The 17,451-nt window shown below is 35.7% G+C and overlaps 1 protein-coding gene across 1 annotated transcript in view; it reads left to right on the top strand.

Annotated features, from left to right (window-relative positions):
* Window positions 1-14,485: 14,485 nt before the first annotated feature.
* Window positions 14,486-17,451, top strand: part of LOC144450073 (uncharacterized) — an 18,437-nt gene continuing 15,471 nt past the window's right edge. The window contains exon 1 of the mRNA XM_078140644.1: window positions 14,486-14,646. Within this exon, the coding sequence (XP_077996770.1) occupies window positions 14,586-14,646 (61 nt within the window). The 5' untranslated portion in view covers window positions 14,486-14,585. The remainder of the gene's footprint in view (window positions 14,647-17,451) is intronic.

Genomic DNA, 17,451 nt, shown 5'->3' with positions numbered 1-17,451 from the left:
TTGGCCATTTGAAAAATCGAAATATTTCAAGTGAACAGTTGGTTTTGCTATTTCATGTCTTGAGCCTTTAAATATTTCTAGGTCTAATATTTATATGATTTATTGATGACAGCTTTAGTTAGTACCAACATTTTGTAGTATTTCAATACACGTGTATTGTCCCACGTGTTGCAAACCCACTCTAACTTAGTTAGGAACTAGAAGTGGGATTCAGGTATAAAATCGAGCACAAGCTTAATGAATGTTCCATTGCACTATCATAATGTTTTTTAACAAACCACATAGGAGTCTTAGGCCAAAAACCACAGCATGACTGATCAGCTCATCCCAGCAGTTTGGTATAAGGGTTCTACCCTTGCTGTTGATCTCAATGAATTTTGGCTTTCCCGGATAATTGACAATAACGTTGGTAATTTGTCAGTACATATGTTTCAATGGCTTAATTCTTCGAAATTAAAGTGACTGAAAGCGGAACAACACGTCTATTACGAAAATCGTCCTCATTGAAGTGACGTATTGACATTTAATCACGAAACGAAACCTAAAAATAGGAGTGACAACGAGTGCACACGTAAACACAGTCTTTTAACTTTCATTTTATTTCTCGTTTAGATCCGAGCTAGTGACGATTACCAGCCAGGCAACGATCAATGGCAAATTGGTCTATCTTCAATTCTACACAGTGCCATAGGACTAGCACCGTTCAAGGATACACTCTGGTCTGTTCCTGTGCAAACTGGCAACCCGAGATACCGAGGTACTAACTTCACTGAAACAAGGAATTTGGATATTAAGTTGTCTTAAAGCATAAATTTGTTTATTACACCTACACTGCCTGCAACTGGGATAGGTTTTCAACAAGCAAACAAGAATGTATACGTATTCACTAAAAATTGTAATTATTTATTTAAAAAGCCACGTATCTCTTACTCATCAGTGGTCGATTTTATCAATAGGCAGCGTAGTGATAAGTTTAATCATCTTGAAGGGAATCTGGATTTTGAATCCATCTCCATGTTAGTTTGATTTGCCTCGATGCCTGTACATGGTAGTGCTCATAAAATGTTCAATATCGAGGCCCAAACTTATTGTCTCAAGCACAGTCTTCTTAGTTGTCTGTGTCTCAAGCTAAAACTGTTATGATATATACATTCGTCAGAAGTTCTTTTCTGTATAGTCATGATCTTAACTGTTGTAATGGGTGATACATTTTGACGTGTTCATTTACAGACAAAACAGAGCCATATGTAGAGTTACAAAATGTTGTCGCTACTCTGAGTACCGGACCGGTTGGTCCCAGTGATAAAATTGGTTTCACCAATGCCAGTCTAATTATGAGGTAAGTTGAAACCTTTGACAGAAATTCTGGGGGTTTTTTAAATGTAAAAAGTAAATATTAACAAACCGGTGACGCTGTGTTCATTTTTATTGCGAGACTGATAACCATATTGTATCAGACGTTTTGTTTGTTTTCAATAATTCCTAGGAATCTTTGTCGGAAAAAATAAAGTTGAATGTGAAAAGCTAAACTTTTGGAAAAATTTGCGTAATCTTAAAGATAAGCTAGATATATGGAAATCAAGGAATTTGACCATTAGAGGACGAGTTACCCTAGCAAAGACTTTTGGTATCACTAAGTTTATTCATATTATGAAATCCATCTCAATTCCAGAACATGTCATTAAAGAAGTTAGGGCAACCCTTTTTAATTTCCTTTGGAATAAGAGGAAACACCACATCCGTAATAATACTCTAATCGGAGACCTTAGCATGGGAGGTCAAAAAATGATAGATGCAAATTTGATGAATAAAGCCTTGAAGTTATCACATTTAAAACAACTAATAAGTAACGAGTTATCATGGACTCTTATCCCTTCCTACTATTTTAAAAAAGTAGGGGGGCTGGACTTCCTGTTAACTTGTAACTTTGATGTAAACAAACTTAGTGTAAGGCCTCCAACTTTCTATTGCAACATGTTACAATATTTTAATGAATACCGTTTTAACCCAGTTACTCCTGAAGAAGTAGCCACTGAAATAATTTGGAATAACAGGAATATTTTAAGAAATGGAAAATCGCTCTACAGCGCAAGTTGGCTTGAAAATAGAGTCAAATACGTGAAAGACCTATTTAATCAAAAGGGAGAAGTACTTTCTTGGCAAACATTTAAAGAAAAATATGATGTAGGACAAGATTTCTTACTGTACCACAGTATTATTGCTGCAATACCCTTGAAATGGAAATCTTTATTAAAAACAGGAGAATTTATTAAGACAGCTGAGGCAAACACTCCCAAACATGTGAAACAAATGCTCCAAGGAAATAATACAACAAGAAAATATTATAATCATTTTAGAGATAGAGTTGCTGAACCACCTACCTCACACGCTAAATTTGCAAACTGTGATTATGCGCAAAACATTGATTTAAGACCATATTGGAAGTTAATTTACAAAACGACCAGAGAAGAAAAACTAAGATCCTTTCAGTTTAAAGTACTCCACAGAATCCTGGCAACAAATGTCTATCTAAAAAATATATCTATTAAAACTGATTCCTCATGCAGTTACTGCGGTGCAGAGGAAACGTTGGAGCATTTGTTCTGGGGATGTAAAGTGGTCAAAGCGTTCTGGTCGGAATTTCAAAGTTTTATAAAGGGTAAAAATATTCAACAACAAAATTTATCATGTAAGGACGTCATACTAGGAGTTATTCCAAAAAGGGACAATACAGTATTAAATCATCTAGTGCTACTGGCAAAATATCATATTTATGCAATACGATTTTCTAGTATTGAGCCTTCTATTCATATATTCCAGGAAAATATGAAAACGACGATGTTATCTGAAAAAATTAATGCTGAAAAAAACAATATTACAGCATTTGAATTGAAATGGAATCTTTTATTGACAAGCTGAGAATTTAGAAGTTGTTTGTCCGCCAGTTTCTGAAGTAAAATATCACATCTTCATTTCATTTCATTTTGGTACACGTGCATACACTTTTCCCCTTTCCTTAGTTATTTGCGATTCAACGTACTGATGCCTCGCTTCTTCCTCCCTTTTGTATTGTTATCCGTTGTGTAATGTTCTTTTTTTGTTGTGTAAACTTTTGTAAATGCATATAATAAAAAAAAAATAAAAAAAAAATAAAAAATAAAAAATAATTTACGATCTTACGGTAACTTGATGCCTCCACATATCTGACATGTTTACATGACGATGTGTCATTTCTTGCAGATGTTGCAATACCGACGGGTTAATTTTGAAACCATCAAAACCCGCGACGGCCATAGATTTACAAATTATCCAGGTTAGTTGCTTTATATTCGATTTCTAAATTTTCTCAATACAGACAAAAAAAGAATAAAGGCTCAAAAAGTGAATGTAAAAGCGTTCACTTCCTGTCAATTTTGTCAACAAATATTAATTGGGTAATATAAAGAATATCTTGAGTCACAGAGTGTTCACTTGTTTGCTGTTGCCATGGTTCCTGGTTTTCACTTCTGTACATAGTATGTGCGATTTATCTTTTTTATTTTCACTGTAAACTAGATCAAGAACCAAGTTGAGCGACGACTCTGAGTAAGAAACTACAGACAAGTTGGTTGCGACCGTCCTTCGATTTTTGCGTAAATTTTAGTGTTTCATTCAGAGGGTATTGATTTGTGTCATATTAAATGCGTATTTTTGATCCTTTCCTTAAAGAAAGCGTTTGGTTCTGGAGGTCCTGATGGTGAAGTTTGGTCTACGTACATTGACATTGCGGGTTATAGGTTTGGTACTCTACTATGGGTCAATGTGAAAACACCCTATCCTATTACACCACAACAAGCAGGGTTTGGCAAGGTGAGTTCATACACCCTGCTTTACTATGACCATATGACAGTTGTCGAATTTTTTTTAGATCTATTACAGTAATTCTATCATTTACAGCGGATTTTAAAATACTGTTCGTGCGCTCTGTTTGATACGCCAACGCAGAAGCCAATAAGAAACTACACATGCTACACTTTAATACCAAGATCATATTATTATATATATTGCTACATTTATTCTGAATTAAATAGACAATTTAAACCAAAACGCAGACACTTCGGCGCCAATGTTTTGATGTCTGCATTTGATGTGTCTGGATGGAGGGCATCTCAGTTCATTTCATTTAGACAAAAAGTTGCAAGAAACTGTATTTATTCAATCATGCTATCTTGAAGTGTAGCATGTGTAATTTCCTATTTAGTTTCTGCGTGATTGCATCAAACAGCGCCGATGAACGGTATTTAGAAATCCACTGTATTAAACTTAGGTTGGTATGTGCTAAGTCAGCGCAGTAGACATACTAAATACAAATATTTGACTAGATGAGACATCACATATAATGAATAAACATTGATGAGTCAACAGGTATACAATAGATATTAAAGATGGGGAAATGTTATGGGTTTTTTTACAGCTTGGTGCCAGTTATGCATTCAGTGACAGAGACCCAGTGAAGACGTTGGTGAAATTTGATGAACAGAATCCATTGAATCAACACAAATGTGGTAAAGGAGACTTTGGTCTTTGGCACACGGCACCTGAAATTAAAGTAGGGTAAGTTCATTATCGTACATGGTGTTAAAGGGTAACACCATTCCAGTAAATACATGTATTTTCGTAAACCTTTGATTCTGTAGAGTCTACTCACGATTTGACACATCACATAAATTTCGCTCGGTTGCCGAGAGACACCAAGTTGAAACTTTATTTCACCTCTATTGTTCTTTCAAAGATACACCATTGCATGATGGGTCTTACCAGATATGAATATTTATTAGATGAACACTACATATTCATGACTTTATCTGAATGAAATAAACACTTGGGGGGGGGGGTCATGCATATTCAAATAGTTCAATCTTCGATCTTCACCTAATCCATATTCATGTCGGCTGATGCAACAATAGCGGTGAAAAAGAGTCATGAAATGATTTTCCAGAACCTAAAGTTTATGAAAATACCTTTATCTCCTGGAGTGGCATTCCTCTTTATAGTATTGGTATATTTGACACCTTCAGTTACGGGCAGTTATAACTAAGCAGTTAATGTTGGAATAGTCGCTGCATGCACCTTATTAAGGATGACTTTGATTTTTGGAATCTTGGGATTTCTAGGAGCATCAATACAAGGTGCCTAAGACTGGATGTAGTCATGCATGTATACCAGGTAGATAATCTTATATAACATCAGCAGCATGATCTAAACAGAAAAGTCAATCTATCTATCTAATAAATTTATATAGCGCCAAATATCCAAAGAAAACAATGTTCAGTGGCATGGCGCTTAGAGTTAGAAATGAGATGAAAAAGCTCTCTGAAATATGTGAGTTTTCAAGCTTCTTTTAAAAATGTTTACATTGGGAGAGGTTTTAATGTCCAGGGGTAGAGAGTTCCAAAGTTCAGGAGCTGCTGAAGAGAAGGAGCGGCGACCATAGGAAACCAGATTCCATTTGGGTGTATGCAGAAGGCATTTGATGCAGAAGGCATTTAGGTGTATGCAGAAGGCATTTATCCGATGAACGAAGAGTGCGTAATGAAGAACGAGGTGTAATCAAGTTCTTGAGATATTGTGGAGAGATTCCATTTATGGCTTTATAAGTGAAGAGCAGAAGTTTGAAAACAATACGATGAGATACTGGAAGCCAATGAAGTTGTTTTAGAATAGGGGTTATGTGTTCGAATTTCCTGGTGCGCGTAATAATCCTAGCTGCCGTATTTTGGGCACGTTGTAAGCGCTGTAAGTGAACGTCAGGCAGACCATATAGTAAGGAATTACAATAGTCTAGCTTCGATGATATAACAGCATGGACGAGGGTGGTACAAGAATCCTGAGAGAGGTATTTCCTGATGTGTCCAATTTACAATGTTGCATGTTTTATGAATCTGATATCGTCTGAAACAAGAATGTCCAACCAATGCATGTGTAAGTTTCTATTTTTAATGTCCACAATATGATCTATCACTTTCATTCTTTATTACGCCCTCTCTCGTTCCATTTTAGAGAAAGAAGCGTCTTGATTCTTGGTGAATTGGCCAAGTGGGTGAAGATGTCACCACAACGCGTGTTGGAAATTATGACGTACACTAGTGACGTCATTTTAACTTTACAGGGTGGTGTCAATGAAGTCGTCGAATTCACCGTTGTATACACTGATGATATGACCACACCTCATCAAATTAAATGCACTGTCCCTGAATCTGGTAGAATGCTGATGCACCTGTCAAACGGACAGTGCCATCCTTATTAAAAGTAGATGCTGGTATAGATACTGATACAACACCTCATCAAATCTAGCAGAGTGTAGATTCACCTGTCAACGAACAATGCCCCACTTATCAATACATAGGAGTCTATTTATGATCTGACTACCATACACACATCATCAAATAAAATGGAACTGTCCCTGAAACTTGACCGTATGCAGATACACCTGTCGAATGGGGACTACAGCTTGTACACAAAATGTTGGCGTCGTATGATTTGTAAGAGTCTATGACAAAAATTCTCTAAACCATTATTTTATTAGTATGTTCATTTTTCAATAACCATAGGGCAAAATATATCTCTAGATTTTACTTTGATCCTCCGTCTGTTCAGCAGAACTTCGTGGTATTTTTATTTCATGCCATGAAACTACGTAAAGAAGTTATCAGTGTTATGTAACAGTTTCAGTGCCGAATACGGAATAAATAGACCAATTTATAAAACTGTAAAATGACAAAAAATCACATTTCTGACAATAGAATACACTTTAAAGGTCTGAGTATCTATGTTGTCTGAGGGCGCTATTCATACACGCCCACGAATTAAAACATTTGAAAAGGTCAATCATATAAACAAATAGTCTGCCTTTCCATCATGATACATTGAAATTATTTGCAATTACTTTTGTACTAAGGAACAAGATTGAAGGGGCGTATTTTGACATCTTGCAATAAAACAGTTGCCCCCGTAAACCATCTTATTTGAACAGAGAACAATAAATAATACATCGCCGTTTTGGGAATTCAATCGGTCAGTGAGCCGTGGCGATGTAACCAGTCTTACAGTTACACCTGAATGAACTGTTACATTCGTAACTAAGATAATTTTATGAAATTATTCCGTTCCTACTGCTCAGTTAAAATGACACACTGTGGGTTCGCGAGTTCACATCCCGTCAAGTAGCAGAGATGACGGTAAACCACAGAGCGTTCTCAAAATAGAAACACGGCTGACCTATTTTGACAAGTTATGTCTAAGGGTTATGCAACTTGCAATGGTGAAGGAAAAAAACGAAAGGGGGTTAATTAATGCAATTCGACGCGAGGTACGATTCATCAAAGGAAGTTGAAACGGGGCTATGGCCTTTACACGGCACTCATATCTTGAAATTTGTAATCAAATAAAGTAGAAAGTTATGTCACGTGATGAATAAACATACTTATTTACCTTTGTCACGTAAGACAAGTAATCATTAAAACTGTTTACGTTTCAAGTCGTTGATTCGTCAAGTTCTGTTTTTCTTCGACTTCAACTGATAAAATTTTTATTTGAAGTAACGCATTGGTTATTAATATTGTGTTGTGTAAGATACACTGCTATTCACTGTAATCTTTTAGAATTTTATTCTTCTGAATTTACCTACAATTGCAGGTGTTTGGATTTTTAAAAAAATATATATTTGCAAAAGCTAACCAAATTTTCATAGTCAACAGCAATGACTACTTGATAGTGTAGTCTGACCAATATGAAATACACACTTAGGCCTTTAAAAAAGTGTGGCTCCGATTACGCTCAATTTTAGAATAGGTGGGGTACTTAGATTTTTTACCATGTGCGTGTGTCTGGTTAAGTTCAGGTAGTTATGTTTTCCGTTGTTTTCTATATGGTCTCTGTGTTATTGGTTTCTTCCCATCAGATGTACAGCCATTACAAATGGGAATAACAGTTTTATAATGCCTTTTTAAGTTGATGTCAGTTTCCGCATCCACTATTTCTCGCGAGACTTCACAATTTTCGCGATTTTATTTTGTTTTTCCCCGAATACGTAAGATAAGTCGATGGTCGGCAGTGAAAAACAAGGTGGGGGTCGGGTAACCAGAACCAAACCCTTTTTTTAGGCCTTACAGGTAAAACTTCAGAATATTTACTAAAAAGCGTTATTTGTGTATTCACGATCACAATGCCAATGTTCCTACTGTACCATTATCAATTGGTAAATGGTAATAGAGTGTAATAGAACGTTTGAAGTTGAAACTACTGTGCCATGAGATTATAAGGTTGGCGGATGACGATAATTGTGTGCGATTGTAGGCGTGTAAAGGTAACAAGTAAAACAGTCCTTATTAATAAGTTCAATCATGACTGTATACTCTTTGCATTTATCACGGCGTCTTAATTTTACTGGAAAAGTGAATCAGTCTTAAAACTTTCGATTATTCCTACGTTTAAATACCAAACAATTATGTTATGTGTGGCTGGCGGTTAAAAAAACCAGATAGCTCTAGAAGGCCTGCTGTCTAGCTACGACAGAGTTGACTAACTTTCTAATTTGCGCATGCGCATTCATGAAATACTTCAACAAAAAGTTGATAGATTCATTGCCCTACGTGCTTGAACAAATATTGAATTTTACCTTCATCATCAACACTTGTTAATAATAATAATAATGATAATCTTTATTTGTCCAAAAGAAAAAAATTGGAAATGTGACTTGGTTTACAAAGCCTCCCCAAATATTACAACATAATAAATACAACACTAAGACAAGTGGGAAATCCATCCATTGTTGGGTTCTCTTGGAATTACTTACCCTCTAAAACACCTGCTTGGCTTAAAAAGGAATAGCCTGTACAAGTATGAGTCCATAACTTTCTTGGAAATGCTAATGAAAGTGCAATGCTCTTCAATAGCAAATTGATTACTCTATGGGCGTGGTGTTTCCTTATGTCCAATTCAATATAATCACAAAAATTCATTTTGAACAAACGTCAAAAAAATTAAATGTGTATTCAATTATATTTTCTATCATATATCCTCTGGGATGTAATCTACTCTGCTCGATGAGTGGGACAAAATTACTACAGAAATGAAATTAGCCTCTTATGCGGTTAAAGCTCCCGACAGTGTGGGCCGTCATGTTCTAAAAGTTTCTCTTTTTATTGATGAACGTTATTGCTTCAAGCGGTTCGACGTCTCGAAAGTCCTGAACACATCATATATATGGTAAGCAAATGATCATTCATAAATGTACGAAAAATGACTTATCATTATTCAACTGCAGAACTCACTATATTTACATGGGTTAGTTATTTATCATGGAATACTCTCTTGGTTCTTTTTCGCTCATGTAATCAGTCAAAAGTTAGACGGGTATAGCCATCGATTGCAGACATTTTTCCAGGCGACATAACCTCTCTGGGGGAAACGTCAAATAATTAATCATTGTATTAGTTCCTTCAAAGAGTTTGTATACAGAAAAAAGTGAAAAATTCAATGTGGATGACGGAGGAGTGAACAAAGATTCCACCGCACTTTAACTCAATCGTTCAGGCCTTGAAGTATAATATAATTGTGAAAGAAAGCTCTCGGACTTTGAAAAAAAATGGAATACAGAGAATGTTCCAGCTAAACCAGGGTGCTAATTCCTTCGTTTTCATCAAATATCATTAGCTGCAGGGTAGCATTATCAACTCGGCCTTTGAACCGTAATAGGTGTCATGGGAAGCGAGTAGTATATTGCTTTGTCCTAATAACTATATCGATGCTATCTCTACAGACGAGAAACTGAAACAAAATTTTATGGTTAGTTCATATCAAATTAATACAAAATGAGTGCAAAATACAGACACATCAAGCAATACATTGCATTCACGTGGTTATATTTGCGTGGCACTTTTGAAGTAATTCTGGTAATTGGTTGTTATAAACTTGTGATCCATAAAGGGCACCGAATGTTGTATATCACCATGACTGCGTGGGCAGCATATGTGAACCTACTTAGGCTGCCGAGAAAAAAACATCCGTTAGTTGTTTTAGGATTGGATCAATATTTTGTTTCTCAAAACTTTATTTTTTTAAATATAACTTGACCATAATTCAATATTGTAGACAACGTTTTGAAGTTTTACCGGTGCCGTAAATAGCGATAAAACTCATCGCGGAATTGCTAAGGTTATACCGATGACTCTATGATGGATTACGATGCACGATGCATCATTACAGCGTGGTCGAATCGGGGGTTTTTTTACAATCATTTTTGATATATTTTCGTTCCCTTCGGAAAAAAATTCTAGAGATAAAATTTACAAAATGAATTTCGCAATTTTGATAGCTTTTTTAAACGACTTATCACATCATCACGTATATTTAGTTGCTACAAGGATAATCCTATCCCACAGGTTAAAAAATGTGTTTGGTGAAAGCCAATGAAAGTACTCCTCCAATAATAATTGCCTTAATATATTTAATTTATCCAGTTTTACCATCAGACATTGCTATTGAATGGTTTCTCCGGATGAAAGCATCGCCCTATCTCCCATGGAGTTTCCCCTATTGATAAATGTGGAGAGTTGAGAGGAAAGTACAACCTGTGGGGAAGCTTTTGCATCTGATTTGACTTGTAATTATTCTAGAACAAACATTCATGGGAAACCATCAGAACTGTTTCATTTGCTAATACAGCACTTAAAAATATTGAAGCAAGTGGGTGGCGCATTAAATCTAACCTTCCAGTTAGTTAAGCTAATGTTGCAAAATGCTTCTCCTTCTATCAGTAAAATTACAAGCAATATTAATATGAAGTAGTTACATTTTGAGATTGTTGCAGGATTGAAAGAGCGAGGAAAACAGGCCGTTGTCCAATTTTTTCTGTTGTTGGGAGATATTCGATATGCTTTCAAACCCTCTTCTTTGAGCGGTACGTTACATGTTCATGTAAAGCCTCTTCGATTTATGTTTTTTTCCAATATGCTATCAGGAAACAAGTTCTCTTGGTCTTTGCGGTACTTCAAAAGCAGCTGTTCAGATTGAACAAAATTAGCCAGACGACTTTGCACGCTAAGAACAGGAAACAGAGGATGAAAAGTTCATATCGTCAGTGCATGACACACTCCGAGTATCGTTAGATGGTTGTCATGGAAACAGTTTCGTTTCTCATATATTTTAGATCTTTAATTTTCAACGTACATATGAATAGTTCGAGTTAAAAGAAGTACGAATTTGGTGATCCTGATACAGCTGAGGAAAATAAGTTGTGCAGAAACAAAAGACAGAACAGATACAATTGTTCTTTGCGTCTGTCACTTGCAATGTAGATTTATGTACATGTTGCATATGTCTACATATAATCCGCACGTAGTGTACAAAAATGATATGATGCATGTCTTTGTTTTGTCCATCAAAATTATCACAGGGACGCGCTGTCTTTCATGTAGACCTTGTTTAGTAAATCACTCTCTACAAAAGAAAGAGAAGTGCAACAATTGTATTACAATGTATACAAATCATCACCCCTGCAACAAGAGACAAATCCAAGCAATTTTGAATTATATTCCTGTGCAGCTTTACTTTCTTCTGCTGTATGTAAGTGAAGAATAGAACATATCTCATCATTCCATATATAATATGCAAGCCCCTACATTTGGCCCCTGTACGCTCCGTCAACTCCGGAAAATATGTAACCTTTAGCTTCATTAATGATTAAAGCATATTAATTCATCATACCGTGTGGGCCAACTCAGATGACAAGATATTCATAAAAAAAAACGCCGCGAAGTGTTTCAACTCAAATTTTTTCAATGGAACGGATTGGTTGATATAAATGATACATGAAACTTTCTCAGGAAACGACAAACATTGTGGATTACGTAAAACCGTCATTTAAAGCGGTAGTCAAGTTTTAGTCGTTTCCTCAACATCTAAAAGATCCGGCGTCGACGCCAGGTTCCCTCTGTAATATATCCGGTTGCACAAAATAGTTGTGTAAGGATTCAAGAAAGTGTGAGAGATAGTCGAACTCACATCACCATATTTAACTGAATGGCAAGAAGGAGAGAGTCTTATTCAGAAATCCACTTTTTGGGGGTGCTGAGTTGAATGTCAATGTTACGTCTGGGAAATTAAAATTGAGAAGTTAATCTATTGTAGAATTTAAAAAGACACATCAAATTAAGGGATAAGGATCGACATTATCATTTCTTGTGCAGTAAAGCGCAAAAAATGCGCAATTCGGTAATGTATTCCATGCAGCTGAATATAGTGACTATTTTAATATACGAATACAGTTCAAGGGAATGCAATTTTTTATCAAATACCGCGTACTTGATTTACACAATATACAAAATGTAGTAGTTATGTGAGAATTATGAAACATTTCAGGATTAAGGCTTTGCTAAAAGTGTTGCTGTTTTGATCAAAGACTGAATTGCTAAATCCCATCATCGGAATGTAATGGTCACGTGAGAACGGTTGTACTAAAAGTGATTCATCTTTTCTCATACCTTTACTGAATGCACTGCCCGATGAGCAAATAACTTACCATACGCCGCTAAACATTTTAACATTGAAGAATATTATACATATGGTAAAACTAACAATTTACAGGGGGAGGGAATACGACAAACCCTAACAATCCTTTTATAAGTAACCTGCCATAAACATCTGACTCGACTGTGTGCTTTACGATGACGTCAGAACATTACGTCACAAAGATTGTAATATTGCAATGTTCATTTCATAGAACTGATGACGTCATATGCATCCTGAAAATAGAGTGAACGACCCTTCTCCTACGCAAGAGTGGAAATTTTATGGGAGATTATTTAAACAAGTCGGACTTATTCGTTATAAATAACCATTTTTAAAAAAAAGTCGGACTCTAAAAATAATATCCAAAGGTATTTATTGATACATGGAGATTTGTCGATCATCTACTTCAGTATACGAGTTTATAACCTCCGATAATTCAATTGAATATAATGATGTTCTGTTAAGTAATCGCTCAGAGTTCAATAAATTGTAATTTAAACGCTACTCTATTACACAGAAATCAATTATATCATACAATTTACTTTTAAAGCTCATTACAGCAGTGGAATTAATATACATCTAAATTTTCTACCCGAAACAAACCTCAAGCTTCATTATATACTATGGTGTATGATTTTGTGACATACATTGGATTCTTTTGCGGAGAACTCACAACTATTTCTAAGGCTGAATTAACTGATCAATTAGGTTATATTTTGGTATTTTCAATTGCGTCAAACATTCACTCACTCGTTCATTGTTCATCATTTAACGGCAGAGACTTTTTGTGCATTGCTTTGAAGACACACTCCAAGTTAATCCTTTGGAAATAGAAACGGAAACTTTGTCATTCAGACTTAGTTGACCCAATATCGAACGACGTGTCGAAGGTTAGATGGTTATGAACATGAAGGTGGGTTTGATTAATTCCGTACAACAGTTGTCAAGTTCAGGAATGCGAGTTCAGATTCAAGTCACTGATTCGTTAACTTTGAATTATAATTTCAAATACACGTCCATGAACCCTATAAGACGTACGTGGCAGAATAATTAAATTCAATGATGCTATGAAAAGTACAGAAAAAAAGGAAATATTACACCTCCTAAGTAGATGAGTACAAAAATACCTTCAGTCGTTGACTCACCAGAGAAAAACTATACGCCATGCTTATTTTTTCCCACAACAGAAGCGTTCCGATATCTGCTCAGATACAACATCGCTAGGGAAATATTTCCTGGCAGGTGTTTTGTAGGCAGTAATCAAATCAAGTTTGATTGTGTTTTTCCCATTACACACTGGCCAATGACCCAAAGAAACCAAATTGCTTTAATCCTTTTTTTAAAATGGTATCAAACCTGACGTAGTCCATCTTTTGTATCATATAGCTTTATTGAGTAGAAACTGCAGACTCTGCGAAAGAACAAGAAACAATTAGGTTTAATTTGTTAGTATAGTGTTCTAAGGACGACGGATCTTCCATCTTCCCCTTTTTAAGAGCATGTTGAAATTTTCAGAAATTGGTAAACCTCAACATGCTGGTATAGTATCTTCTTATTAGAAGTTCATGATTTTATATATAGATCATGTTACTAGTCATATTTACCATTGCTTCAATGAAAATTGGGAAAATAAACAAGTATCTAAACTCATGGTCAGGTAAGCGTGCAGTCGGGTTTTTAATACATATCTTGGAAATAATTCTTGTGAGATTTGAAATTTACTGCCTAACCTCCCGCCGGCCTCTTTGGCTTCTGCCATACAATGGTCGAGAATGCGACGTCATTTTCCTGCAATAGGAAGATAATAAATTGCTATGCTATACGTTGATTGGTTGGTTTAAATATCCTGTCAAGCGTTGCCAGCGAAACATCTCATCCAGAACATTACTCAATTTGACAAAGCAACACCCCGTGATCACTGTATAAAGGTACTGCATATGTGAACTTTCTGCTGACTCGAGTGCATCAGCCCCCCTGTCCGCTAGCTAAAGTCTGCTGTCCGTAGCCACACCAACCAATGTAAATACATCAGAGAGATGAAGCCTGTTACACTAGTGCTTGTCCTGACGATTGCGGTGGTTCTGCTTGCCTCGCATGGTATGTAGACACTCGTTTCTATACTTCATTAACAATACTTAGGTGTACACTACAACCAGTGTGAGAATCGATCGACCGATGAGTTCAGTCGTTTGTGAATGCATTTGTGTGTTTGTATTCGATGGGTGAGATGAAGACAGACCGATGTGGTCGTTTCATATACTGGCTTCGACAGCGTTCGTTGAGGGTTTAATAAGAGCAGATAGGCCATAAATACACTACATCAATTTCTCAATCCAAAAGCAATTCAGTTTAATATACTACAATTGCAGTAGTAAGTGATCTAACTGTCGATTTATATTAGAATTTCAGTTCCTAGGTACGCCTTGCGGAATGGTAGAATGACCCGTGTCATTAAAAACTCGATACTCAGTCATCAGTATCATTTAAAATCAACGAAGAATAATAACCTACTAAAAAACAGTCCCAACTGTACTAAACATACTCGGCATATAGAAAACACATAAATATCTTACTAAATAATTAAGGTTATCTAACCCGAGGCATTTACAGGTCAACTTCATAAACTATAATCAAATTAGTAAATAATACAATAAATGGTGTTTAATCTTCACTTCAAAGGTATACAACTGTTTGGACAAGTCGAGAAAAGTGATGTCTCACTGTCTATATTGCACGCACGCATACCTAATCGATCGGAACAAACTACTCGATTTCAATGCAAAAGAAAGACACTATTTAATCAAATATTAAACATGCAAAATGAGGTTAAAAACGCGTGTTTCTACATTTTCTTATTCACGTCGTAATGTGGTGGAGTAATTGATTATCTTTTAATCGCTTTGCGGACGTCATAGTGTCCCCACAAAGATATTGTCACTATGCAAACTACATGGTCGTAAATTAAATTCTTGTGTATTGAGACAATATTGTTCATGTCATGCTATTTCGCCCCTCATACGTTTCCAAACGCCAGTGTATGAATATTAACTGATAAGGCCTCATGTAAGGACACACGTCCCGAGTTTAACTTGATCCACCCTCAAACAAGTATGTAAAATAAGCATAGTCTGGAATTATGTTAACTAATATTTCGAGACTAGAATAGTTCTAGCCTATATATATATATATATATATATATATATATATATATATATATATATATATATATATATATATATATATATATATATATATATATATATATATATATATATATATATATATATATATATATATATATATATATATATATATACGGAAAAATAACAAACCTAAATTCCATATCCCGGTTCGTTGCAGATGAGTGGGCCTCAAAGAGGTATTAGAGATAATTAAAACTGTTTGTATAAAATGTAATTTACTTGATTGGTTGATTCAAACTAATTACAAAAAAATGTCAAAGCAGGTTCGGAAACTGGTTAAGCATTCGTGCATTCAAATCACGTAGTATGTCGATTTCACCAAAACAGGTGGACGTGACCGGAAGATGAACAAAACTTTGTATGAATTCCAGGAGTGTTTCCTTTTGCAACTTGATAATTCCCCTAGAGATGAGAGGAGCTGTGACTGAACTGGAGCATCTCTAACTTTCACTCTCCTGTTCGCGGTTCAAGTTTTTGTGTTCATAGTGTGGTGCATATGGACGACACGATATTTAATGTAATCGTTGGGATTTCAGGTTTTTGTCAGACAGATTAAAACCATCGATAAGAGTTCAAAAGGGAATACTACTACCGGCTGAACTCGTGATCCCTACTATGCGCAGTCAAACTTACTCTCGATGATCGATGATGCAGATACCGAGTGACATTTTGATCAATTAGCAAGTACTCTGTGCGAAGGCCTAATTTTCTAATTTATATATTGCGGATTTATTGCCTGTCCAATTTGTCCAAACTAGATGAACTAAACTTTGATATCACCTTGGTTTTCTTTGGAAAATTGCACGAAATATTCATGCGTAAGTTTTCTATAGGCTACTACCAAACTTGAGAGACTACAGAGAGTTTCAATTAGGGGCAAGATTTTTTTTTTACATATCACACGTCTTTTGTCACAAATTGCATAAAGCAAAATATAGACACAGCTATAGTGCGCAAGCATATAAATGATACAATACCACTGTCGGGTGATACAAAGAACATTCAAACACGAAACTTTATTTGCGTTCACAGTGAGATAAAATACAACATTTGATACACTTTCAGTGTCTGTATTTTGTATGTAATTTGTAACACTAAATATGTGCTCGACATAAAAGAACAACGAGCCGCCTAATTGAAACTCTATACTCTCGCTAATGTGGTAGTATACACACTTTCAACATCATAATAAATTCACTGTAAATGTACAGTACAAGATTAAATCTGAGCAATTGCAGAATAGTGGTCGTTTTGGGGGACGATGCAATCTACTTTGTCTTGGAGGGTCTAACCCAATTTCTAGCCATAACCAAACCTTAACTCAAACTCCCTAACTTATTTTGTATGTACAGTTCATCCGATTTTGTACATTCTCGCCCAAACATCTTTTCAAACTATCGATAGTGAATGTGTACGAGTGCACTGAATGTTAAATGTGTTTTTATCCGCTGTGATCTTTTAAACTTAGAAGATTTCAAAGTACATGTACAACGAATACATAATCACAAAATTTGAAAGTGTGATTATCAACGCTTAGCAATTTGCACGAAGATTTATGTGGGCTTTGTCAACTTTGTGTGTCTATTAACTGTGGAATTAAGGGAGGGAGGGAGGGAGGGAGGGAGTGAGTGAGTGAGTGAGTGAGTGAGTGAGTGAGTGGGTGAGTAAGTGGGTGGATGGGGGTGGATGAGTGGGTGGA

The sequence above is a fragment of the Glandiceps talaboti genome, chromosome 2 (assembly GCF_964340395.1).
Source record: "Glandiceps talaboti chromosome 2, keGlaTala1.1, whole genome shotgun sequence".
NCBI classification, from domain to species: Eukaryota; Metazoa; Hemichordata; class Enteropneusta; family Spengelidae; genus Glandiceps; species Glandiceps talaboti.
This window is presented reverse-complemented; position numbering and strand designations above follow the sequence as displayed.